Source organism: Bos indicus, chromosome 13 (genome assembly GCF_029378745.1).
Source record: "Bos indicus isolate NIAB-ARS_2022 breed Sahiwal x Tharparkar chromosome 13, NIAB-ARS_B.indTharparkar_mat_pri_1.0, whole genome shotgun sequence".
In the NCBI taxonomy this organism is placed as follows: Eukaryota; Metazoa; Chordata; class Mammalia; order Artiodactyla; family Bovidae; genus Bos; species Bos indicus.
The window spans coordinates 2,186,387-2,214,075 of record NC_091772.1 but is presented as its reverse complement, the minus strand read 5'-3'; the positions used below and the strand labels follow the sequence as shown (position 1 = coordinate 2,214,075).

General features: G+C 42.3%; 1 protein-coding gene across 12 annotated transcripts in view; it reads right to left on the bottom strand.

The window, feature by feature from the left end:
• Positions 1-27,689, bottom strand: part of PLCB4 (phospholipase C beta 4) — a 485,151-nt gene that overhangs the window by 175,301 nt on the left and 282,161 nt on the right. For all 12 annotated transcript variants that reach the window (XM_070800681.1, XM_070800689.1, XM_070800690.1 and 9 more), the window contains one exon: positions 22,002-22,100. In XM_070800681.1, coding sequence (XP_070656782.1) covers positions 22,002-22,100 — 99 coding nt within the window. The remainder of the gene's footprint in view (positions 1-22,001; positions 22,101-27,689) is intronic.

Genomic DNA, 27,689 nt, shown 5'->3' with positions numbered 1-27,689 from the left:
AGCCCACATCCAGCCATCAGAACACAGATCCAGTTCTTCCTTCTACACAGGCGAGTAGTGACCAAAGGAGACAGTCTCTGGGTTGGGGACTGTCCTGCGTGTCGTCTGTGTGAGTGGGTCCTCTGACCATACTTTTGGACCGTGAGCGGCAAGCAAGAGGTTGTTCAGCAAGTATTACAGGTGCTAGGGTGGCTGTCTGTCTTGTCTATGTCTATCCACAGAAACAGAAATGAAAATTCTCCCTCTCAAGAACCAACCGCAAGCATTCAAAAGGTGATTTCAGGAATGACACAATGGCATACAGTGAATCTTTATTCTGACAGGCAGGGCTTAATCCCCTCATTTCAATTTATACTGCCCTCAGAAATGAAGATCATCATCACCTTTCAAAGTGACCTGGCTTGGCGGGGAAGAGTTGTTGAAGGCCGCTGAAAACAAGCAAGAGGAGGGCACAGCATCTTTCCTGATTTTTTATGTCCTCTTTTAAAAAGGAGCTGAAACTTGGCCTGATGGCACTTGTTATTAGCAAGGGCTCTGACACGTCCTTGGCTCTGTGAGAAGCTGGTCAACTAGGATCTAAATTTGGGAAGAAGAAGGTATTGCTTAAATGAGCTGCCCGGAAGAGTCAAATTCTATTTTTGTCTGCTCGCTTCATGGTCCTGAATAGTTAGGAATCTCTATTTTCTCTTACTTGCAGATAAAGATGTTGAATCTTTGGGTCTTAACTTTTTAAGGTCTGCCTGTTTGAGACACCAGACTCTGTATCTGTCTTCCTTATCCTTCTCTCTCCTGGAAGCACTCTGTTGAGGGCATTTGGAGGTCCAATCTGAACCCTCAGACTCTGAGAGGGCTCTTGTGTTGCTGCAGGGTGCCGGACAGACTCCCTGATGCTTGCCAGACAACACTTGAAGAAATTCTTCCTAAGGTATTTGGCAACTGCCTCTCAGATTGCAGAAAGAAGAAGAAAGTCAACAAGACATGCTTGTAGATGAAGTGCGTGGTCACTCAAGAAAGTCTCTTTCTTGGGCAGAGAAACTGGCATGTTAGTCAAAACAGTTGCTGTAGTAATTATAAGGAGGAAAAATTAAAGACCAACTTATTTGGAGCCAGGGAGGAAAAGAAATGCTTTTGTAACAAACATTTACAACAAATTTATACGTCACCATCACCCCCCTGCCATCCCCTGCCCCACGTCCTACCCCAGAGAGTCTCTGCTTGAGCCGACTCCAGTCAAGCCCCTCTGAACCTCCTTCCCAGCCAGGCTTTGAGTTCTGGACTTCCACGTCTGTCTTTACACTGCCCAGCATTAGCAAGAATCCTGCTGAGTTGCTTTAGCCAGAATCCCCCAACTCAGGATCTGATCAGCCTTTATATCTGACCTGATTCTTCAATCTCCACCACCTCCCAGGCGATTCTGATCACCCTGGCTTGCCTGAAGCAGGAATTCTACTCAGGTGGTTTAGCCAAAATCTCTCCTTATCCTGGATGTTTCCTTTTAGCAATTTTCCACCCAATGACTACCCTACCTGCTCCTTGGCTACAAATTCATTTTTCTTTGTTATTCTTGAAGTTGGGCTCAATTTCTCTCCTCTCCTGGCAAACTCCCTTTGTAGTGGTCTCTTGAATACAATTTGTCTGATTATTTCTTTTAATTTTTATTTTTTGGCCACCCTTCACAGCATGTGGGATCTTACGTCCCCTACAAGGGCTCAAACCCACACCTGCTGCATTGGCAATGTGGAGTGTTCACCGCTAGGCCACCTGGGAAGTCTACCTTATTTTTTTAACAAATGTCACGTATAACATTTTCTTCAACATCTCCCCCTTCAAAAAAAATTCTCTGTGCTTTGCAGAAGAGCTTGAAACATGACCATAAGCTAGTAAATCCTTCTTTTCAGTAAACCACTTCTAATAAAAACACAGTCAGTTCCAGAATAATAAACTGCAATGATTAAGGGATTAGACATATAGTAACATTCAAGACATATATATTTGAAGAGACTGATCCAAGAAATAATATTTTGAACTATGGCCAAGTACGAGTCGGCAGTCCATGTTGAATAGAGTCACTGAAAGGAAAGGAATCTCAAATGACTTCTATGGAATTTCCCTCTGAACGTCAACATTGCCCACTTAAACAGTCCAGCTTGTAAAAATGCTTTTTCTTGACATTGGCCACATGGGATATCGTTCCTTCCCCATTTTTATCTTCTGACACAGCTTATGTGTAGGTTTCCAGGGCGCACAGTCCCCCGGCCCTAAGGGCCAATCCCGACTCTATCACTTTTTATCGTGTCTCCAAGAGCTGCAGAAAGCACTGGAACAGGCACAGGAGGACCATCGCTACCAATCGAGAGAACCCTGAGCAAGACTTGGCTTCAGAAAATTGCAGTCTGAAGGTTTAGCACGTGACCCTCCTACCCTGACAGAAGGACTGCTGCAGGAACTGGGTCATCTCGGGACAGACGCTAAGAGGAACTTGGGAGAGTAGGAGATGGATTACAGGAAACGCCTCTAGAGAGAAGCAGGAGAAGATGCAGGAGTGGGCAAGAAGCGCCTGCACACCACGAGGCACCCGCAAAAGGAGAGGTGAGGAAGAGGACAGGGAAGGAAAGGTCTCAGATGCGGCACACTCTGAGAGCACCTCCACCAGGCGGACATGAGCCTGGAGCAAGGACTGCCTGCCAGAGGAACCTCGGCTGGAGAAGCAAAGGCAGGCTGCAGGCTCGGCCACACCACCCACCGGCCTGAGCTGCTGCTGACAGCTGCAGGGGTGAGCATGCTGCAGCTGGAGGCCGCTCACTGCCTGCACTCCGAGATGGTTTTGTCTCAGAGGGAGATGCAAAGGGCACAGCCCCACAGCTGCCACAGAGGGGATTTCTGGCTAACCCTTCTCCAGATCCTCCTAAAGGAGCTCCAGTTCTGGTTTCTTAAGACCCTTGAATGTCCTTAGGAACTTTTTAGAAATATTAGGAAATACTTAAATAACAAGCAATTTGAGTCCCCGATATCTAAGCAATGAATTGCTAGATCATCACAGATGCTTATTACATATCTGAGTTGAATGAGTTCCCGGCCTGGGACATAGTAGTAAATAAAAACAGTGTTCTCTCTCTCTGGCTTTATATTCTAGGGAGGATTTTGACAAAGAGCACTAGGCAAATAAATAATATATCAGGAATGGATAAATGTGAAGATCAAAAGTCTGAAAAGTATGTATGTGCATGTATGTGTGCACGTTTTTTAAGTAAGGTTATCATGAAGGTCTTTTGGCTGAGGCGAACTTGGGGAGGACTGGAATAAAGTGAAGAAGTAAGCTGTGAGAACCGACGATGCATGGGGAAGAACAGTCAGAGCAGAAGCTACAAGTACAAAGGCCCTCATATTTTCAGGGAACATCAGTGGCACAGTGAAGTGATACGGGCTGTGTAGGGGACCTGTGAAGAGACAAGGACGACTCTGGAAATTATTTTGAATAAGGTAGGAAGCCACTGACATTTTAAAGCAGAAGAGGGGTATACTCTAACTACATTCTAAAAAGATCCATCTAACTTATTTCCTCATAATGGTGCAGTGGGGTAGGTATTATCACCCCCATTTTAAAGACAAGGCAGCTTAGTGCCAAGTGAGTTAAAGACTGGTTCCTGGTCAGATATCTTGAGCAGCAAAGTCTAACTGAAGCTATTTCTGTTTAACTCCAAAGCCATGCCCTTAACCAACTATGTGTATTTCAAACTCTTCACGAAAGAGCTCTCCAGCAAAGATTTAACCTGAAATACCACTTAATACAAACCCTCTCTTTATCTGGGAGCAATATCCTGGCAACTTGGCTCTGGTGAGTATCCAAAGTTGAGAGACTTATCTGCCCTTTTAGGTGCTTGCAAAAGGACCGTCTGCAACTAGAGAGCAGCGGCGACAGCACCAAACGGTCCTCAGGGGGACTCTTTGTAGAAAGAAGACGCTGGCTTAGGTGCCTGGTAAGCTATCTGGCTCAGTCCATCCGCTTCATTAAATGTTTAGACAAGGCAGGATTTTAAAGCAATTGATTACTATTTATGGTTTTAAGAATAAGTAGTTTAAAAACTACTAATTATAATTAGTAGGCTTACCAGGTGGTGCTAGTGGTAAAGAACCTGCCTGCCAATTCAGAAGACATAAGAGAGTTGGGTTCGATCCCTGGGTCAGGAAGATCCCCTAGAGGAGGGTCACAACCCACTCCAGTGTTCCTGCCTGGAGAATCCCATGGACAGAGGAGCCAGGCGGGCTACAGTCCATAGGCTTGCAAAGAGTCAAACACAACTGAAGTGACTTAGCATGCATTATTATAATTAGTGTGCTTTTTATTAATTTATCAGAATCAATATTCAGGATTAGTGACAAGTTTCCCTGTTGAGGATATTTTAAGTCTATTCTATTTATTGAAAGGAAATGTAATAGCACTGGAAACTCTACTCATTATTCTGTAATAACCTATATGGGAAAAGAATCGGAAAAAGAATGGAAATATGCATATGTATAATTGAATCACTTAGCTGTACACGTGAAACTAATACAACATTGTAAATCAACTAAGTTCCATATAAATTAAAAGTTAAGTTAAAAAAATAAATTCACATTGTAAATCAACTATACTTCAGTAAAAATTTTAATAAATAAATAATTGTAAATTTAAATATTAAAAAATAAATAAAAGGTTTCAGTAAAAAAGTAAAGTTATATTTCATTCATAGTATTTTTTATCTAGTTGTGTGGGGTTTTTCCCCCCAAAATTTAGACTTGATGAAAAGTTTTTTAACCTTAAATGCTGATTTTCACTGATCACAATGTAGAGATATTAGGGTTTTTAGCAGTGCTTATTTGCTCTTAGGGGAAAATATATGAAAAATACTTTTCTGCTGATTGTCATTTCTTTAACAGAATCAAATTAAAAACTTCTGGCTGTAGTAATACAATAACTATGGTCTAAAATAGATAAAGCAAATCGGCATCTAAAATAGTTAAACAGCTTCATTAATGAACTTCAGGAAGTTTTTTTTTTCCGATAGGTAGGTAGTTTTCTCTTTTTTTTCTGCCAGTCACACATATTTCCAAAAAAATGTTTCAAGAAACACTTGGAGTAACAGGCAAATTTGGCCTTGGAGTACAGAATGAAGCAGGGCAAAGACTAATAGTTTTGTCAAGAAAATGCACTGGTCGTAGCAAACACCCTCTTCCAACAACACAAGAGAAGACTCTACACATGGAAATCACCAGATGGTCAATATCGAAATCAGATTGATTATATTCTTTGCAGCCAAAGATGGAGAAGCTCTATACGGTCAGCAAAAACTAGACCAGGAGCTGACTGTGGCTCAGATCATGAACTCCTTATTGCCAGATTCAGACTTAAATTGAAGAAAGTTGGGAAAACCACTAGATCATTCAGGTATGACCTAAATCAAATCCCTTTTGATTATACAGTGGAAGTGACAAAGAGATTTAAGGGATCAGATCTGATAGACAGAGTGCCTGAAGAACTATGGATAGAGGTTCCTGACATTGTACAGGAGGCAGGGATCAAAACCATCCCCAAGAAAAAGAAATGCAAAAAGACAAAATGGTTATCTGAGGAGGCCTTACAAATAGCTATGAAAAGAAGAGAAGCAAAAGGCAAAAGAGAAAAGGAAAGATATACCCATTTGAATGCAGAGTTCCAAAGAATAGCAAGGAGAGATAAGAAAGCCTTCCTTAGTGATCAATGCAAAGAAATAGAGGAAAACAATAGAATGGGAGAGATTAGAGATCTCTTCAAGAAAATTAGAGATACCAAGGGACCATTTCATGCAAAGATGGGCACAATAAAGGATAGAAATGGTATGGACCTAACAGAAGTAGAAGATATTAAGAAGAGGTGGCAAGAATACACAGAAGAACTATAAAAAAGATCTTCATGACCCAGATAATCATGATGGTGTGATCACTCACCTAGAGCCAGACATCTTGGGGTGTGAAGCCAAGTGGGCCTTAGGAAGCATCATCACTACGAACAAAGCTAGTGGAAGTGATGGAATTCCAGTTGAGCTACTTCAAATCCTAAAAGATGATGCTGTGAAAGTGCTGCACTCAATATGTCAGCAAATTTGGAAAGCACAGCAGTGGCCACAGGACTGGAAAAGGTCAGTTTTCATTCCAATCCCAAAGAAAGGCAATGTCAAAGAATGCTCAAACTACTGCACAATTGCACTCATCTTACAGGCTGATAAAGTAATGCTCAAAATTCTCCAAGCCAGGCTTCAACAATACGTGAACCGTGAACTTCCAGGTGATCAAGTTGGATTTAGAAAAGGCAGAGGAACCACAGATCGAATTGCCAACATCCTTTGGAAGAGTGAAAAAGCAAGAAAGCTCCAGAGAAACATCTACTTCTGCTTTATTGACTATGCCAAAGCCTTTGACTGTGTGGATCACAAAAAAACTGAAAAATTCTTCAAGAGATGGGAACACCAGACCCTCTGACCTGCCTCGTGAGAAACCTGTATGTGGGTCAAGAAGCAACAAGAAGCAACAGTTAGAACTGGACATGGAACAACAGACTGGTTCCAAATTGGGAAAGGGGTACATCAAGTTGTATATTGTCACCCTGCTTATTTAATTTATATGCAGAATACAATATCAATATCAATAACCTCAGACAAGCAGATGATACCACCTTTATGAAAGAAAGCAAAAAGAAACTAAAGAGCTTCTTGATGAAAGTGAAAGAGGAGATTGAAAAAGTTGGCTTAAAACTCAACATTCAAAAAACTAAGATCATGGCATCTGGTTTCATTACTTCAGGGCCATAGATGGGGAAATAGCGGAAACAGTGAGAGACTTTATTTTCTTGGGCTCCAAAATCACAGCAGATGGTGACTGCAGCCATGAAATTAAAAGACGCTTGCTCTTGGAAGAAAAGCTATGACCAACCTAGACAGCATATTAAAAAGCAGAGATATTACTTTGCCAACAAAGTTCTGTCTACTCAAAGCTATAGTTTTTCCAGTAGTCATGTATGGATGTGAGAGTTGGACTATAAAGAAAGCTGAGTGCCGAAGAATTGATGCTTTTCAACTATGGTGTTGGAGAAGGCTCTTTAGAGTCCCTGGGACTGCAGGGAGATCCAACCAGTCCATCCTAAAGGAGATCAGTCCTGGGTGTTCATTGGAAGGACTGACACTGACACTGAAGCTCCAATACCTTGGCCACCTGATGCAAAGAACTGACTCATTGGAAAAGACCCTGATTCTGGGAAAGATTGAAGGCGGGAGAAGAAGGGGACAACAGAGGATGAGACGGTTGGATGGTATCATGGACTCAATGGACATGAGTCTGAGTGAAGTCTGGGAGCTGGTGATGGACAGAGTGGCCTGGCGTGCTGCAGTCCACTACCGTCTAGTTAAGTTAAGTTAAGTAGTAAGTTTAAGAAGGTAGACGGGCCCCTGGGCTGGAGCTGCTGTCTTCAACTACAGTAAAATTGAAGCTTTGTTTTCCCTAGTCCCTCAGGACAAAGTTAATGGCAGCAGCTGAGCTCTGCTGGACTCAAGAGATGACCACTTGTGAAGTCAAGGAAACATCCCTGACTGCCCAGAAAGGTCCTTGGGGGTAGAAAGGAGGGGGCGCCACCCCCAGAGTGAGTGATGCCGAGCTTCCTACAGGCCTCTGCACCAGAATCCATCTTGGCAGAAACATGCTCATGCATCTCAGGGAGGGCCTTAGGACAGGTCACATGCGAAAAAGAAATGAGATAATTGTACAAAGGTAAACAAAGGCCAGAAGAACCGTGATATATAAACGATTTAAATGCTTCTTTACTGTGCTCCTCCTCATTAGGGAGGATGCCCACACCCTTTCTCTCTGAGTGTGAATTTCTGATTTGTGCATTTGTATTTTGGTCTTTGTTTACTAAGTTTTTTCAGCAGTTCTTTCTTTTTGGCTGTTCTGGGTCTTTATTCCTATGCACAGTCTTTCTCTAGTTGCAGCAAGCAGGGGCCAGTCTTCATTGCAGATGTAGCCCTCTCTTCGCTGCAGAGCACAGCTCTCGGCCTGCAGGCTTCCATAGCTGCGGTACACAGGCTCAGGCATTGTGGCCCATGGGCTTAGTTCCTGGGAAGCATGTGGGATTTTCCCAGAACAGGGATGGACCCGGTGAACCCTGCGTTGGCAGGCGGATTCTTAACCACTACACTATCAGGGAAGTCTGATTCTGTCTTAAATAGGCTGTTTCCCTGTGTGCATTCCCACAAGTGGTGCTGTGCTAATAATAATAAATTTTGTACCTGTTTTTATAGTTTTTGCCTCCTTGAAACATTGTTGATTTCCAATGGGGCAAGAGCCAGGACCACTTTGCTTCTAGCCTCTAGCCCCTTGGTGGACTAGCAACTAGAATTCCTAGTTTTTGTTCAGACTACGCAGGATCAAATCCTGGACAGGGAACTAAGACCCTGCTTCAACATCGCTTACTGCTGTCTCTCAGAGAACATAAGCAATGAAACATGTCTTCCATAAAAACAACAAAACCAGAAGTAACAACAAAAACATTCATCATCATTTTTAGGATGAGGGAATTCACAAGAAGTTGAGCTTAAAGAAATGCCATTTTCTTACTTGAGAAGGGACTTCAAAATGATTCACTTTAAAATATGCTGTATATTTCCTCTGACTGTTTATTCATTCATACTTGGCTGAACTCTTATTAATTTAATGGCTGGGCCACACGCATGAACAGAATGCCATCCCGAAGAAAATGCCTCCAGGATGTCCTTGGGGCCTCTTCACCATCAGCCTGGAGAACCACAAGGCTGCGCCTATCAACCCTAATTAAAGGATGCACGGGCATGCACTGAGCTCCTGCTCCCTTGCGGCCATAAACAAGGCTTGAAGGAGCAAACACGGTGCCCTTTCCTATTTACACTTCAGATAGGAAAAAAGCAAAAAAAACAAAAAACAAAAAAAACCTCAAAACTAGCACTGTCCACAGGAAACTAACATAACACTGTAAATGAACTGTATTTCAATTTTTAAACTTAGCCACTGAATTTTAACTAAGTCCTTTAGCACAGCACAGTCATACTCTAGAAACCTAAGTAACTAGCTCCTCAAATTTTATTTTGTGTTGTTGTTCAGTTGCTAAGTCATGTCGGACTCTTTACAACCCCATGGTCTGCAGCACACCGGGCCTCCCTGTCCCTCACCGCCTCCCGCAGTTTGCCCAAGTTCATGCTCACTGAGTCAGTGATTCTATCCAGCCATCTCCTCCTCTGCTGCCCTCTTCTCCTTTTGCCTTCAATCGTTCCCAGCATCAGGGTCTTTTCCAGTGAGTTCGCTCTTCGCATACTCATGATTTATTTCCTCTAGTGTTGTACTGGTACATTTTGTTTTCAACAGTTCCTTACGCATCAAGGCTCCTTAAAATCAAGCCAGCCCAGATTTCCTCCTCTAGTTCCTAGTGCACGTGTGTCTCGTCTTCCCATAAATAAGTTCTTCCTACGCCCTTGAAGAGCATGAATCTCCAGTATTAGAGTTTTCCATGAGACTGACTCAGACGCTGTTTCACGGGTGAGATGCTTCTATTCCTCCAGAGAATACAATTTTCTTCTACCTCAGTGAACAAATGAAGAAATATAAACGCAAAGAAACCTTACAGAGAGGCAAAAAAAAATATAAAAGTGAGACAAACAAATCTACAGCATTTTAGAAAAGAAAGACAAAGGTAATTGATTATGCAGCAAAAGCTGATGTAATTACAGAGAAAAGAAAAAGAAGTTGAGGATGACTAAACTGAAAATTTAATAAGGCATTCATAAGGGAAAATGATGGAGCTAAAAGTAATTACCCAAAACGAAAAGTATCACCATGACCGTCAAAATTAATGTGCTATTCATTCCTATGTATCCTTATTTGTCTTTCAAGCTAGGTGTCTGCAAACTATAGCCCCTGCTTTTGAAAACACAGTTTTCTTGGAACTTACACTCATCTATGGACTGTTGAATGTTCTATGACTGCTGCCATGCTACAAAATAGTCGTGACAAAGACCATATGACTTTGCAAAACTTAAAATATATAATATCTGGTCCGTTTCAGAAAAAGTGTGCTCACCCCTGTTCTATGCCTTTCCAGTGTGAAATGACTGACTACATAAAGACTACCTACGATAACAGTGGTTGATTGCAGAGAGGGCCACACCCCTTCACCCCTCCTGAAACCACACTCCTTCCAAGGTGACTTAGCAGCCCCTTCTGCTTTGCAAAGCAGGTCCCCACCTGCTTTGCTCTAAAGCAGGCAGCAGAAACAAGCAGGAAAGAGCATGTCCCATCTGCTTGCAGGAGGCTGACAGAAGGTAGGGTGGAGATGAGATGGTCCTTCAAGACCATCCTAAATCAATCAGCCCCCAAGTTGGACCAGCAAACATTTGAGTGTGCCCAGTCCAGCCCAGATGGCTGACCCACAGAATCAACGACTATAATTAATAAATGACCATCAAAATTAAGGTGCTATTCATTCTTCTGTATCCTTATTAATAAATGGCTGCAGTCTTAAACCACTGAAGGGTGTTAGAACATGCCATCTCAATATATGCCACTTTGCATATGGGTTATTCTGAGTCGAAAGCAAATGGAAATCAACAGGTGCAGAAAGAAGCCTTGTCAGAGCTTCCCTCATCTAATTAAAAGCAGAAACTTCTGAGAAATAAGGACTTCCATGGAGCCTAGCTCCAGGGAGTTCGTAGCCATGAAGAAGACAGAAAGTCAGCACCAAGATGAGTCTGCACAAACTTGACTAAAATACCTTGATCTTGCATTAGTTTCACCACGTATTTACCTTCCCACAATTTTCTACTCCTAGACGCCCACTGAGACAGGTGAAAGGACTGGCCCAAGGTCGTAACTTGTAAATGTCAGGGTCAAGGCTCCAATCAGAGTCTTTTGCCTTCAGGTCCACATACTTCCAAGAACTTTCCAAACGATACAGACCTTTGATTAAAGACCTCCTGCTCTGGTTGCTAATGGGCTCTAAGCTCTGGGGGTTTGAGGGCACAAATGACATTATCCGCACTGTTGTTTCAAAGGCCAGTCAAGAGGAAGGAATGGGCCTGGGTGTTCTTGCAAAAAGCCTGGCTAACACTAGCTCCTGCAGCTTTGTTCCAGCGAGGTTAAGGGATTGAGCGCTCAACTAGGGCCACACCTGTTCCATCAAATGGGGAAGAAGGCGCAAGAGGACAACAGCAGGACGGCTGTGAGGAGGCGGGGGTAACATCAGAGGCACCCCAGAGGAAGTGCACACTCTTCAGACACATCTGCTTCCTAGCTCCCCTTTTCTAGCACTGAGATGTGAAGAAAACTGCCTATGGGGAAACACCCAGTAAGAGGAAGAACTAAGACTCCAATTCATCTTAAATCAGACTTCTGGTGTTCTCAAACCTGACTCTGTATCCCCAGAGTGCCCTCCCTCTCCTCTTACAAATCCATTCTCTGCACAGCTAAACTGTTACCAGAATGTAAACCAGATCACATCAGTCCTTGTGAAAATGGCTCCCATAACAGTCAGAAAGAAATCCAAGCTCCCCACCCACATCATACAACCTCCGAGTCTCACACTCAAGTGTGTGTCCAAGTCTCTTGAAGGACTTGTTAAAACATATGCTGCTGGACCCATCCCCAGAGTGTCCATCAGATGGGCCTGAGAATCTGCATTTCTTAAAAAAAAAAAAAAACATTATTTTTGGCTGTGTTGGGTGTGCAGGCTCTTAGTTGCTTGGAGCACATGGGATTTTAGTTCCCTGGCCAGGGATTGAACTGGTGTCCCCTGCATTGCCAGGCAGATTTTTAACCAGTAGACTACTAGGGGAGTCTCTAGAGTCTGCATTTCTAATAAAGTTCTAGGTGATGCTGATGATGCTTGTTTGGGAATGACTTTCAGAACTGCTGTACATGATGAGGCTTCTGCCTACTTCTCAGATTTCTGTTTATACATCATGCCCCCACTCACGATGCCCACTGCAGCCAGGATGCCAACAATGGCCCTGGGAGTGGAGGACGGAGAAAGGAACAGAATGTCTCCATTTGTTCACCCTCTTGAGTAATTTACTATGCTTGTCAACTCCCCCTTCTGAGCAATTTATTTTTAACTAAAACCTAGGTGATTTCTGTATACGCAAACTGTTTCTTGGGTACAACAAAACATAAAATGATAAATACTGTTCATTTTAGGGAGAAGAACCACATCAGCACATCCATAAATTACCCATTCTCTGGCCTTCTCTTTGCCAGCATCAGAGCCCACCAGATTCTTGGACTAGAAATCCCAATCGTGTTTCACACTCCTTACTCTTCCTCGCCTTCTAAATCCACTGGGTTAGGAAATCTAATTGATTTCCACCCTGAACCTCTTCTCTGATGTCCTATGTGTCTAAATGACTGTTCAGCCAGTCATTCAATCCCCCCTCTACTCTCTCAGACACAAGTAATCAGGCATAACCACTTTCCAGTCATATTCAGACCTTCCTCTTTTCCTGCTTAAAACACACACACACAGAACAGTTCACAGCACTTTCAAGATCTAGCGCCAACGCCTTTCTGGAGAGTAGAGCACTTCTAGGGGGACACTGCTCATCTCTGCAGCTGCGGCTCCAGCCTTCACCCCCCCCAACAGCAGCTGGACAAACCACCCCCTGCATCCCACAGCCGGGCCCCTGCCCAAGGATGGACCCTTCCCTCATCTCAGCTGTGCTTTGATCCACTGATGGACTCACCCAAACCAAAGGGGGCTTGCCCTCTGAGGCCTCCTCAGTCCCCCAGACCCACTGCTCAGGTGGTCTCCTGACCCCACAAGAGGCACAACCCACTACTTCCCTATCACAGCGTGACTGTCAGGAGAGCGGGGCTGAGGGTGGAATGACACCGAGGGCCGCACGCTGAGGGCCTGCAACGTCAAACCGAGATGCCAGGATGCACGTCCGCGGATGAAACAGTGACACGCCGCGTTTTTGTTTTCTTTTACACGTCCAGTTCTAGCAGGGCCTGGCGTCAGAAGACAGCAGGATGAAGCCAATAACTGAGCTCATCATCTACCAGGCACATGTAGTATAGGTTCCTTAGGATAAAAATTCAGAAATGGAACTCCATGGAACTCATTTCCCTACTTCTCCTCCCCTTTCCCAATGTGAAATTTACTATATTTGGTTTTGTGATTGGCTGTAAATAATGGATACAAGTCTCTATTTCATGCACCATCAACTATCAACATTTCCTCCCACTGAGACTATAAAGCCTCCAGTTTTTCCTCTGACTCCAACCATTTCTACTTTCCAAGACCTATCTGTACCCTTACTTTGCACTGACAAAGGTAACAGATTTTTTTCATTCTGTTCTGTCAATAATAATTAAATATCATGTCTACTGTTAGGTTGACTCTAAGCATCAAAAGACTAATGAATGTGATTGTAACTGTTATTATCATTATCATGACTCTGTAAGTATCCATCATTGTAAACATAAGTAATAGGCTACAATTCCACCCTCTACATTTTGAGCCAGATATCCTGACTCCATGGGTACAATTCAGTTTAAACTATCCAAAACCTGAGAATGAGATAAAAATATGGCTATGTATTAATATCCATTACATATTTTACAGGAGCAATGTCTACAGGGCCTCTCCAAGGATGATTTATTTCTATAGAAGAATGTCCCCTTTTTTTGATGTGAACCATTTTCAAAGTCTTTATTGAATTTCTTACAGTATTGTCTCTGCTTTATGTATTGGTTCCTTAGCCGTGAGACGTGTAGGATCTTAGCTTCCCAACCAGGAAACGGACCCATATCCCCTGCATTGGAAGGCAAAGTCTTAACCACTGGTCCACCAGTTTAGTCCAGGAGATTTACTGTTCTCTAGGGCAGGGACATGGGCTTCCCAGGTAGGGCTAGTGGTAAAGAACCCACCTGCCAATGCAAAGACTTAAGAGACACCAGTTCAATCCCTGGGTGGGGAAGATCCCCAGAGAAGGAAATGGCAACCCACTCCAGGATTCTTGCCTGGAGAATCCCATGGACAGAAGAGCCTGGAGGGCCACAGTCCATGGGGTTGCAAACAGCCGGACACGACTGAAGTGACAGCACAGCACAGGGCAGTGACTGGTTTAGCATCTGCCTGACAAAACACCTTGTCCCTCTTCCTCCGGTGCTCTCACAACGAGCTTTATCCTCCTGCTAGTGCCGTCACTGAAGACCTAAATCAATCTGCAAGTCGAAGTACACTCTGTGCGGGTGGTGCTTTTGGCCTTTTGAACATTACACTTGGACGACTCCGCGCTGCAGTAATGGACAGCCCAGGCGTGTAGGCTGCCTGGGCCTTGGGAGCGCCCCTGAGGCCTACAGCCCAGCTTCGGAGCTGCCTTGGAGACAGCCACATTCAGCCTGTTCCACTCAGCCCTACTTCAGCTTCGACTGATCTGCCATTTCCATATTCCTCTGGGGTTGGCAACTGCCTTAACTGTTTCTGTTTTCCTAGCAGCGGTTGTGATGTCTGTGTGCAGGGGAGGCTATTGAGGGTTTCCGTAGGAGGAGCTAATAAACACCAAGGCTTAGCCAGAAAAGGCACTCCATCTGGGCAGCTTGCCTCAGACACAGAGTCCCAGGCGAGGAAAAAGGCAGCCCAACCCACTCTGGGATCTGGGGTGTGGGGACAGTGGCAGCTGAGGGGAGTCATCTAATAAGACATCTAAATCTCTGCTCCGGCTACCACTGAGAAGAAATGGCTGATGAAACTGTAGATTCCAATTAAGTGAACTGAGAGTTCCTTCTGCACATTGGGAAAAGAGGATGGTATTTTAAAATCTGCCTGTAGTTTGAGTTGATTGTCTAGAAAATTGTGCTGTCCAATAAGATAGCCACCAGCCACATGTAGCTATGTAAATTTTAATTAACATTAAGATTAATAAACTCAGTTCCTCAGTCCCACTGGCCACATTTTTTTTTTCAAATGCCAAACTAAATTAATTTTGTTAAGAGAAACTGTTGCACTCTAAGAAAAATGAGTGCAGTCTAGATTTTGTGCTTGGGTTAGGAGGGAAAGGGGCTTCCCAGGTGGCTCAGTGGTAAAAAGTCCACCTGCCAAGCAGGAGACCCAGGGTCTTGAAGGTCCCCTGGAGAAGGAAATGGCAACCCACTCCAGTATTCTTGCCTGGAGAATTCCACGGACAGAGGAGCCTGGGGGGCTGCAGTCCATGGGATCGCAAAGAGTCGGACACAATTTAGCAACTAAATGACAGCCGCAAACAGGAGGGAAAAACCCTGAGATTACCAACCATGTATCACAATCCTCTTAACATGTGGTAAGAGCAGCCAGGATACAGACCATGTCCATCATTGCAAATTTCTGCTGGTGACCACTTCTCGAGGACAACAGACCACTTTGCTTTCAAGGGATAAACGTCTTCAAACTTTTGGTTTGTTTGTTTTAAGTACATCAGTTCTCTTTCAAGATTATGCAAACGTGAGGTCTCACAAGAGTCTGGACGCAAGAGTTTGAGCTGGACCGGGAGCCACACTGCGCAGGGTGAGAAGGGACCAGAATTCCCCCTGTTCCTCCTGGGCTTGAGAGGGCATTTTTGTTGTTTTCATTTGGAGAGGAGGAATTTCATATGGGGAAAAAGGAAAAGGGTGAATTATGAATTAGAAAAGGATTCTGAGGGAGAGGTCAAAAAGTGAAAGAAAAATAACAACAACAGGTCTCTTGGAAGAGTGGGGTGAAAAAGAAGGTGGCACAGAGACAGCTGTCAGCCCGACTGAGATTTACTCCTCAGGATCTCCACTGTGTCCTGCTGAGTGCTGGAATTCGCCTCTGCTCCCACCAAACCTTTAATAAAGGCCTGTTTCACACAGCGCCCTTGTTCCTGAGGTTTGGGAACATAATGTGTTTAGGGAGGGAGATAAACGGGAGCAGGGGGCAGCCCTGGGAACAGAGTGACAAGGAAGCACTGGGAAGGGACCTCCCTGGCGGCCCAGCAGCTGAGGCCCCACACGCCCACTCAGAGACCGTGGGTTCTGGCCTTGTTTGCGGAAATGGGATCCCGCACGAAGCACAGCGCAGGCCAAAAAGGTAAAAAATGAAGTAGGTCAGATGCTATACTTAAGAGCAGTCACAATAAAAATAAAAGGCAGGCACTGAGGAGATGAGTATTTCGAGGATGCTGTAAGTACCAAGGACTTCTAGGAAAGGCTGGGGAGGGTTCTCATAGCCAGGAGACAGGGTCTTCCAGCTTTTAATAAGGACCCAGAAGGGAAGTTAGGAAGCCAGCGGAATCAGAAACACGAGGGCTGCACGCGCACTGCCGTTCCTCTCCTCTGCAAGAGAAACGGCTCTGAAGATTTTTGCATCACTTGTTGCATTACTTAGAAAACAAAACAGGTTTTGCATGTAAGTAATTTAAAAGTCAAGTAAAGTTAGATAAAGAGCTACTGAAGCGGCATGAGAATACAATCAGAGGCTACAACGCAGGCTGCAGTTTCTGAAATTTGGGGCTACCTCAAAAGAAATCCTTCAGCAGAAATAGTAAAATAATACTTAAATACAGTTGCACTGGTTACATTTCTTGTCAAAAGAATACATATTTTTAAAACAGTGTTTAGTGAGTATTTTTATTTTTTTAATCTGACCTAGTGAATGCTCACCCACTGATTTGAACACTTCCCTGCCTTCTTCAAACCAACACGTGGAACACAATTTAATGTTTACCCGATCCCTGGGGCCGTCATGATAACGTTAGCTGCCACACGGTGCTGAAGGCATTCAACCCTTCCTTCACAAAAGGCCCCTTTGCTGTGGCGTTTGTGGCATGATCAGGTTGTGTTCTAATTCCTGTTCCTCCCACTTGCTGTCAGTTGTCATTTCTCACTGCTGTTCAGGCAAAAAACTGTAGAAACAAGCCTTATCTATTTATATTTTGTTGCCTTAAATATTTTAATGGCCGTGGCTCCAAAGAACCAACTCTTACAAGATAGGAAAATACAGTTGACCCTTGAACAACATGGGATTTTAGGGGTGCCAACCTCAGTTCAGTTCAGTTCAGTTCAGTCAGTCAGTCGTATCCGACTCTTTGCGAATCGCAGCACGCCAGGCCTCCCTGACCATCACCAACTCCCGGAGTTCACTCAGACTCACGTCCATCGAGTCAGTGATGCCATTCAACCATCTCATCCTCTGTCGTCGCCTTCTCCTCCTGCTCCCAATCCCACCCAGCATCAGAGTCTTTTCCAATGAGTCAACTCTTTGCATGAGGTGGCCAAAGTACTGGAGTTTCAGCTTTAGCATCATTACTTCCAAAGAAATGCCAAGGCTGATCTCCTTTAGAATGGACTGGTTGGATCTCCTTACAGTCCAAGGGACTCTCAAGAGTCTTCTCCAACATTACAGTTCAAAAGCATCAATTCTTTGGCGCTCAGTCTTCTTCACAGTCCAACTCTCATATCCATACATGACCACAGGAAAAACCATAGCCTGGACTAGACGGACCTTTGTTGGCAAAGTAATGTCTCTGCTTTTCAATATGCTATCTAGGAGGGCAATCAAAAATCTGACTATAACTTTACGGTCAGGCCTCCATATCCGCTGTTTCCACAGATTCAGCCCTCTGAGGACTGCAAGCTTCTAAGGTAGGCATTTGGGCTTCCCCGGTGGCCCAGTGGGAAACAATCCAATGCAGGAGATGCAAGAGATGTGGGTTTGATCCCTGGGTAGGGAAGATCCCCTGGAGAAGGAAATGGCAACCCACTCCAGGACTATTGCCCGGGAAAGCCCATGGACAGCGGAGCCTGGCAGGCTACAGCCCACGGGGTTGCGAAGAGTTGGACACAACTTAGAACTAAACAACAACAACAAAAAATGGTAGGTATTTATTGGGAAAAATATCTGTGTAAAAGTGTACCGTGAAATTGTTCATGTTCAAACCTATGTTGTTCAAGGCTCAACTGTAATAAGCAAAGCTGGCTACAGTCTGTTTGAAACACTCTTTGGCTTTCTGACTTTAATAAAGGGAAACCTCACTAAAACGGAGTTGGGAGGCCAGGAGGGGGAGCTCTCACAAGCGACCACTGCATGTAACTACATTTAACCTCTTTGAAATGACCTTCTCTGAGGAACTGAAAGCCAGGAAGTCTTTTTTAATTATCTTCTGGATTTCCAGAGCCTGGGAAACTGCCTCAGAATTATCAGTTACAGAGAAGAATCATCACTGGAGAGAACCATCAAATGAATACAGGCCCCCCAAAGGAAAAGATGTTACATGGCCTCTCCCACAAGAAGTCAACCAGCCCAGCAGATCGCCCGTGAGCAGCAGCCACTCCGCCCCGCCCTCACTTTTCTCCAGTGGATTTTTATTCAAAACAACCCTTCCCAACTTCCTTTTTCTCTCAACAATACTGTTGCCCTCCTTCATTAGCTGGACTTGTTAATGGCTTTTTTTTTTTTTCAGTCTTTATTGAATTTGTTACAATATTTCTTCCACTTTATGTTTCCTGGACTTTTGGCCATGTGGCATGTAGGACTGTAGTTTCCTGACCAGGGAGAGAACCAGTACCCGCTACCTTGGAAGGCAAAGTCTGAACCACTGAACCACCAGGGAAGGTCCCTTGTCAATGGCTTTTACTATAGCGTGTTTGTCTCAAATTGCAATTCCTCTGCTATTCCTAAATAAACACATTTTTGCTGGTAAAGTAACTTTTATTTTTAAGGTCAACACCAATTTTATACGTTTCATGAAGAGATGTATTTAAGAAGCTAAGAAAGTTGAAAGCTTAATGAGATTGTATTTAATACTTGTTATGATCTCTTTTCTTCTAGCTTTATCTCATTTTCAGAGGAACCTGGAAGAAAGCAAATGCCTTTAGAAAGTCATCAGTATTTTCTAAATATAAGTGAGTTGTGATGATTAATAACTAAAACCAAAAAACCATCATGAGAAATAAAAATGATAGGATGATGATAAACTTCCAGTTTATCAAATCACATTACAATTTACCCCAAAAAAGTACTTTTTCTTTAATAGGTTTCTGCTTATATGACAACAAAAGAAACTCTCAGCCAGTGACTACATTTAATCTCTACAAAATGACCTTATCTGAGGAACTGAAAGCCAGGAAGTATTTTTAAATTATCCTATAGATTTTCAGAGCCTGGGAAACTGTCTCAGAAAACTGCAAATCTTTCGGGGCACTCTAGCAGATTCAGGGAGAGATGTCTCTTGTCAGCTCACAGTGAAGGGCAATTGTGATCATCGTGGCGGCACGGGGACTCAGTCTAGACCCTGTGTACCTGGAAGAAAGCTTGGAAATGCATCCAAGCTAGTCTTGGCTTTCTTTGCCAAGGTGTGAGAAGTGGACGAAAGTAGGCAAGTGAATTTACTTTGTGGGCTTCCCTCATAGCTTACTTAGAAAGGATCCGCCTCCAAAGCAGGACACCCCGGTTCAATTCCTAGGTCGGGAAGATCCGCTGGAGAAGGGATAGGCTACCCACTCCAGTATTCTTGGGCTTCCCTGGTGGCTCAGCTGATAAAGAATCCACCTGCAAAGCAGGAAACCTGGGTTCGATCCCTGGGTTGGGAAGATCCCCTGGAGAAGGGAAAGGCTACTCACTCCAGTATTCTGGCCTAGAGAACTCCATGGACTATACAGTCCATGGGGTCGCAAAGAGTCAGACAAAACTGAGCAACTTTCACTTCTTCACTTCAGGTTTGAACTATATCAAATTGTTGATACTGATCATTTTTAACCTAAAAGATGAAAATGTAACATGATTTAGCCTAATATTTTGAATGTGTTGAAGTATAGATTTTCATATGGATCTCAGGGATTACTATGTCCTCTCACCTTTTCAATTATCAAGAAAATGTACAAACTATAATAAAACCAGACTGGGTTGGGATCAATTACATCTAAAATCTCTTTTGACATTAGATATTAGATATCTAATATAGATATACAGTGAATCTGGCAGTTGCAGGCATTCTGCTAGTCCCTGGAGAGAAAAAGATAAGTAAAATATGGCCCTTGACCTCAAGAAACTCAGGGTATACTACGAGAGATGAAAAAATTAAATAAAAAGGTGAGTACAGTGTAATATGTGCAAGGGTACATTAGAGGTAGCACAGCTGCTAAGTCACTTCAGTCGTGTCCGACTCTGCGCGACCCCATAGACGGAAGCCCACCAGGTGCCCCCATCCCTGGGATTCTCCAGGCAAGAACACTGGAGTGGGTTGCCATTTCCTTCTCCAATGCATGAAAGTGAAAAGTGAAAGTGAAGTCGCCCAGTCATGTCTGACCCTCAGCGACCCCATGGACTGCAGCCCACCAGGCTCCTCCATCCATGGGATTTTCCAGGCAAGAGTACTGGAGGGGGTGCCATTGCCTTCTCCAAGAGGTAGCACAGAGGAATGATCAATTCTTATTGAATGGGTCAAGGAAGATATTAAAGAATAAAGATTTCTCATTTGGGTTCTAAAGGATGAATAGGAATTTGCCAGTGAAACAAGGAGGGATAAGTGCATTTCAGGAAAAGGCAGCAGTATATACAAAGCATGAAATAGAATAGTTCATTGGGGAAATTGTAAGTGTATTGTTAATGTTCAAACCAAGAATGTGCATAGAAAACTAGTGGGGAACAAGATTGGAGAATTAGGTAAGAGTCAAATTATGGAAGGCCTTGTATTTCATTCTGATGCATTTCCTTCATCCTATAATACAACAGAAAGTCATGGAAGCATTTTAAATAGAGGAAGAAGAGGTTCTGATTTACATTTTCAAAAGATTACTCTATGTCGATGGAAGAGGAAAAAAAAAAGAGAGAGAGAGCGTAGAAAAAGACTAGAAAAAAACTACCAAGGAGTTAAGAGTGGTTGCCTCCAGGTGGTAGAAAACTGTTTTCTGTTTCTTCTTATAGCAGAATGTGGTTTTCTGTTCTTACAGAGAAGCAGTAAAGCTTCAGTCATATAAGTAACTGTCACCCTAAAACGCCGATTCACTACAGAGAACACTGACCACATTTGAGTCCATCCTTTTCTTTCCTCAATTTTGTTTACACAAAGCAACTATGGTGCAAACCAAGAAAGCATCATGCTACACGCTATGGAAAAGCCAAGTCAACTAATCACTGAGTCGTGTCAGCCCATAGACCTCAGGAGAAAAGCCTGATGATGTGAAGCTCTGGGAAGCCACATATCATATATTCCATAGATTTTGAAATGAACTAATTCTGACTCTACGTGAAGTCTGAGCAGGTTTTGCATCTTACTTCACCGTAGAGGCAACAGAGTTTCATCACATACCCCTCCCAAAGTCACTTCAAAGTCAAGTAAAATCTAAGAAAAACAACATATTAACAATGCAAAGGGGCTGAATAGACTGGGGAACCCAAGCCCCTGGTTTCTAGAAAATCTGGAGCCACCGCCTCCTTTTAAGGGCACAAGCAATAAGTGGTAGAAGCAGAAGTACGCAAAGCTGCGGTTAACTTGGTCTGTATAAATGAGACGAGCAAAGCAAGTGACCAGCACAAAGTCTGATCGCTATTACATGTATGACAAATAGAAAGTTTTATGAGGAAAGAATGCCTAAAGCACTTGATTAAGCAAAAACTATCAGTCCATGAAACCCATCTGTGAAATAAGCATAATTGTGGCAATGACCTAATAAGGTCATTGTAAGGAGTTGAACAAATACTACACAGGAAGTGCTTAGAAAGTTTTCTGGCACACATTGAGCACACGATAATTTATACTGTCATCATCCTTATTATAGCTGGCGCAGAGACAGTGCTCAATAAATTATACTATTATTATCATTATTATTATCTCGTAACTTTGACTCTTTCCAACTATTCCAACTCATAAATCTCCAAGATGTTCTTACTTATGTCAAATACTATTTACTCAATACTGTAATTAAATTAGAATGAAAAAATCATGTTTTGAGAGAAAAGATTAATAACACTCCCTTACCTCTTCATATCTGTCAAAAACTGCTCCTTCTTGCAAAAAGGAAGGAACTTCCTTCTGCCAATTAAATTCATAAGGTTTGGCCATGATTAGAGTCAAGACCTGAAAATGAAAAATATATAATGAGTGTACACAATTAAAAAAACAAGTGCAGAGCATAGGTTAATCACTTGATATTTATGTGTTTGCAAAAGCTTTGCTTCATACACATAGACTAAGTCCATTAACTGACTTTTGGGTTTTTTTTCCTTCTTCTCTTCATCTGACCCTGAATCGCCTTGTCCTGGTTGCTACACCTAAAGAAATAACATGAAGAAATAACAGAGGTGATCATTTGGAAGGCTTCCCCTTTCTCTTCAAATCCTATAAAGTAATTTTATACATAAAATCTGAAGTCTTTGAATGAAACACACACACACACACACACACACACACACACACACACACACAGCTAAACTTATACATAGGATAGGTAGGGTGCAAAGAGTGAGTGGTTCTATAAGCCTGCATTAGACTGTTTTTCCCTCCTTCCCGTTATCTTGTATCTGCTTTCTTTATAAAGGGGGCTCATATTTCTTTATTCTTTTTTTTCCCTCTTATTATTTGCGAGTTTTATTTTTCATTTTAAATTTTCTATTAGGAAAATTCTTAAATGTTTAACACTCATACATCTTCTATTCTGCCAATATCTGGAATTTAAAATATCCCACACCCTAAAATGTTTTTTATTTCCCTTCATTCCATATTTCCTTCCCTCCTGCTACTGCTAAGTCGCTTCAGTCGTGTCTGACTCTGAGACCCCATGGACGGCAGCCCACCAGGCTCCGCCATCCCTGGGATTCTCCAGGCAAGAACACCGGAGTGGGTTGCCACTTCCTTCTCCAATGCATGAAAGTGAAAAGGGAAAGTGAAGTCACTCAGTCGTGTCCGACTCTTCGCGCCCCCATGGACTGCAGCCCACCAGGCTCCTCCATCCATGGGATTTTCCAGGCAAGAGTACTGGAGTAGGGTGCCATTCCTTCCCTCCAGCACTTACTATATAGATATAATCCTAGATTTTAATGCTAGATCATAACTTCCTTATCGTTTTCTTTTCTTTTTCTTTTCTTTTGGGAAAAATGGAAACAGAAAGTTCAAAGACCACCTGATAGAAGCACTTAAAGAAAAGCCACCAGAAGGATGGGAATAATTGAAGTGACAGTACAAGAACATTTCTGAAATCTGACATTTGTGTCCTCAATATGAAAAAAATCAAGTGATGCAGGTGGTATAAATGGTAGTAGAACATACACACAACTAAATGTATCTTGAGGTGAAACTAATCGTTAAAGATTTAATGTATTATATATTCTGTCAAGAAGGGAAAAAAAACTTAGAAATAGGAGATATGGGAAATAAGATATTGGAAGGAAGAAAGAACGAAGAAAGTTTTAAAAAAGAGACAGTTTACTCTTAAGTTTTATATCTTTTACAAAAAGAAGAAATGAAAGTACAAGAAAAAGATAAGGCAATTACAATGTAGTATCCAAATCTTAGATTACATTGATACAAGAGGTGCTGGGGGGAAGAAAATATGGAACAAAGGGCAAAAAAAGCATTTTAGGGTGTGGATATAGGTAATTAAAATTCTAAATATTGGCAGAAAAATAGATCAATTATGAGTGTTAAAAATTTAAGAATTTTCTTCACAGAAAATATAAATGCAAAGTATAACTTCTAAGTTAATAAGAGGAAAAAACAGAACAAAGAAATGTGAGCCTCCATTAAAAAGATAAAAGATGTGGGAAAAGAAGGGGAAAAAAGAAGAACACACAATAACCAGGAAACACAAAGTAAAATTATAATACATTACTAATTCTAATAAATATGAATTTTATAAATTCATTTATAAAAGAAAGAGCCTTTCAAATTAGGAAGCATTATAGTTGTTTACCAGAAATATTTATAAAATGAAAGCTATATAGGAAGTTTAAAAATGAAGATATAACAGACACAGGTTAGGAAGGAAGCAGGTATAAAAATAATATTAGACAAAATACACTTCAAGGAAAAAAGAAAGAGATAATGAGAAGTCACATGAAGAGAAGGGGTGATAAAAATTATTTAAAAGTGATTAATATTTAACATGCGACCACAGAGCAACAAAATATCTATTGAAAAACTGAAAATACAAAGAATAAATGGCAAAGTCACAAACAGATAACAATTCTCAGAAATTAATGGAAGACTATTGAGGATCTTATTATCACACATAGAAATTTAACGAAACAACTTAAATAACTCAGTCAGTCAGTTCAGTCGCTCAGTCGGGTCCGACTATTCGTGATCCCATGGACTGCAGCACGCCAGGCCTCCCTGTCCATCACCAAACTCCTGGAGTCCACCCAAACTCATTTCCATTGAGTTGGTGATGCCATCCAACTGTCTCACCCTCTGTCATCCCCGTTTTCTCCCGCCTTCAATCTTTTCCAGCATCAAGATCTTTTCCAATGAGTCAGTTCTTCGCATCAGGTGGCCAAAGTATTGGAGCTTCAGCTTCAGCATCAGTTCTTCCAATGAACATCCATGACTGATATCCTTTAGGATGGACTGGTTGGATCTCCCTGCAGTCTCAGGGACTCTCAAGAGCCTTCTCCAACACCATAGTTCAAAAGCATCAATTCTTTGGCACTCAGCTTTCTTTATAGTACAACTCTCACATCCATACATGACTACTAGAAAAACCATAGCATTGACTAGACGGACCTTTGTTGGCAAAGTAATGTCTCTGCTTTTTTAATATGCTGTCTAGGTTGATCAGAGCTTTCCTTCCAAGGAGCAACCGTCTTTTAATTTCATGGCTGCATATACCATCTGCAGTGATTTTGGAGGCCCCCAAAATAAAGTCTTTCATTGTTTCCACTGTTTCCCCATCTATTTGCCAGGAAGTGATAGGACTGGATGCCATGATCTTAGTTTTCTGAATGTTAAGTTTTAAGCGAACTTTTTCACTCTCCTGTTTCACTTTCATCAAGAGGCTCTTTAGTTCTTCACTTTCTGCCATAGGGGTGGTATCATCTGCATATCTGAGGTTACTGATATTTCTCCTAGAAATCTTGATTCCAGCTTGTGCTTCCTCCAGCCCAGCATTTCTCTTGATGCATTCTGCATATAAGTTATATAAGCAGGGTGACAATATACAGCCTTGACGTACTCCTTTCCTGATTTGGAATCAGTCTGTTGTTCCATGTCTAGTTCTAACTGCTGCTTCTTGACCTGCATACAGATTTCTCAGGAGGCAGGTCAAGTGGTCTGTTATTCCCATCACTTTAAGAATTCTGTGGATTTTTTAAGAACTGTGGATCACAGTTTGTTGTGATTCACACAGTCAAAGGCTTTGGCATAGTCAATAAAGCAGAGGTAGATGTTTTCTGGAACTCTCTTTCTTTTTTGATGATCCGACATGTGTTGGCAATTTGATCTCTGGTTTCTCTGCCTTTTCTAAATCCAACTTGAACATCTGGAATCTCAGGGGTCATATATTGTTGAAGCCTCGCTTGGAGAATTTTGAGCATTACTGCATTACTTTACTAACATGTGAAATGAGTGCAATTGTGCAGGAGTTTGAGCATTCTTTGGCATTGCCTTTCTTTGGGATTGGAATGAAAACTGACCTTTTCCAGTCCTGTGGCCACTGCTGTGCCTTCCAAATTTGCTGGCATATGGAGTGCAGCACTTTCACAGCATCATCTTTTAGGATTTGAAATAGCTCAACTGGAATTCCATCACCTCCACTAGCTTTGTTCGTACTGATGATGCTTCCTAAGGCCCACTTGACTTCACACCCCAAGATGTCTGGCTCTAGGTGAGTGATCACACCATTGTAATTATCTGGGTCATGAAGATCTTTTTTGTCTAGTTCTTCTGTGTATTCTTGCAACCTCTTCTTAATATCTTCTGCTTTTGTTAGGTCCATACCATTTCTGTCCTTTACTGTGCCCATCTTTACATGAAATGGTCCCTTGATATCTCTAATGTTCTTAAAGAGATCTCTAATCTCTCCCATTTCTATTGTTTTCCTCTATTTCTTTGCATTGATCACTGAGGAAGGCTTTCTTATCTCTCCTTGCTATTCTTTGGAACTCTGCATTCAAATGGGTATATCTTTCCTTTTCTCTTTTGCCTTTGCCTTCTCTTTACATAGGTATTTGTAAGGCCTCCTCAGACAACCATTTTGCCTTTTTGCATTTCTTTTTCTTGGGGATGGTCTTGATCACTGCCTCCTATACAATGTCATGAACCTCCATCCATAGTTCTTCAGGCACTCTATCAGATCTAATCCCTTGAATCTTTTTGTCACTACCACTGTACAATCGAAAGGAATTTGATTTAGATCATACTTGAATGGTCTAGTGGTTTTTCTTACTTTCTTCCATTTAAGTCTGAATTTGGCAATAAGGAGTTCATGATCTAAGCCACAGTCAGTGGCTGGTCTTGTTTTTACTGTATAGAGCTTCTCCATCTCTGGCTGCAAGGAATATAATCAATCTGATTTCAGTATTGACCATCTGGTGATGTCCATGTGTAAAGTCTTCTCTTGTGTTGTTGGAAGAGGGTGTTTGCTATGACCAGTGCGTTTCCTTGGCAAAACTCTGTTAGCCTTTGCCCTGCTTCATTCTGTACTCCAAGGCCAAATTTGCCTGTTACTCTAGGTTTTTCTTGACTTCCTACTTTTGCATTCCAGTCCCCTATAATGAAAAGGACATCTTTTTTGGGTGTAATTTCTAGAATGTCTTGTAGGTCTTCAGAGAACCATTCAACTTCAGCTTCTTCATTCAATTTCATTAGTGGTCATGGCATAGAGTTGGATTTCTGTGATATTGAATGGTTTGCTTTGGAAATGAACAGAGATTATTCTGTCGTTTTTGAGATTGCACCCAAGTATTGCATTTCAGACTCTTTTGTTGACTGTGATGGCTACTCCATTTCTTCTAAGGGATTCCTGCCCACAGTAGTAGATATAATGGTCATCTGAGTTAAATTCACCCTTTCCAGTCCATTTTAGTTTGCTGATTCCTAAAATGTCAATGTTCACTCTTGCCATCTCCTGTTTGACCACTTCCAATTTGCCTTGATTCATGGACCTAAGATTCCAGGTTCCTATGCAATATTGCTCTTTACAGCATTGGACTTTACTTCCATCACCAGTCACATACAACTGGTTGTTGTTTTGCTTTGACTCCATCTCTTCATTCTTTCTGGTGTTATTTCTCCACTTTTCTCCAGTAGCATATTGGGCACCTGCTGACCTAAGGAGTTCACCTTTCAGTGTCCTATCTTTTTGCCTTTTCATAATGTTCATGGGGTTCTCAAGGCAAGAATACTGAAGCGGTTTGCCATTCCCTTTTTCAGTGGACCATGTTTTGTCAGACCTCTCCACCATGACCCATCCCTCTTGGGTGGCCGTTCAGGGCATGACTCAGTTTCATTGAGTTAGACAAGGCTGTGGTCCATCTGACCAGATTGGTTCATTTTCTGTGATTGTGGTTTTCAGTCTGTCTGCCTTCTGATGAAGAAGGATAAGAGGCTTACATAAATTAAATATATTTAAATAATTTAAATATGTTTCTTTACGCATTTAGCCCCATATCCATATATATCTTTACTTCATTCTCTCTTTGTACCCAACTACCCCACACATATAAGAATATA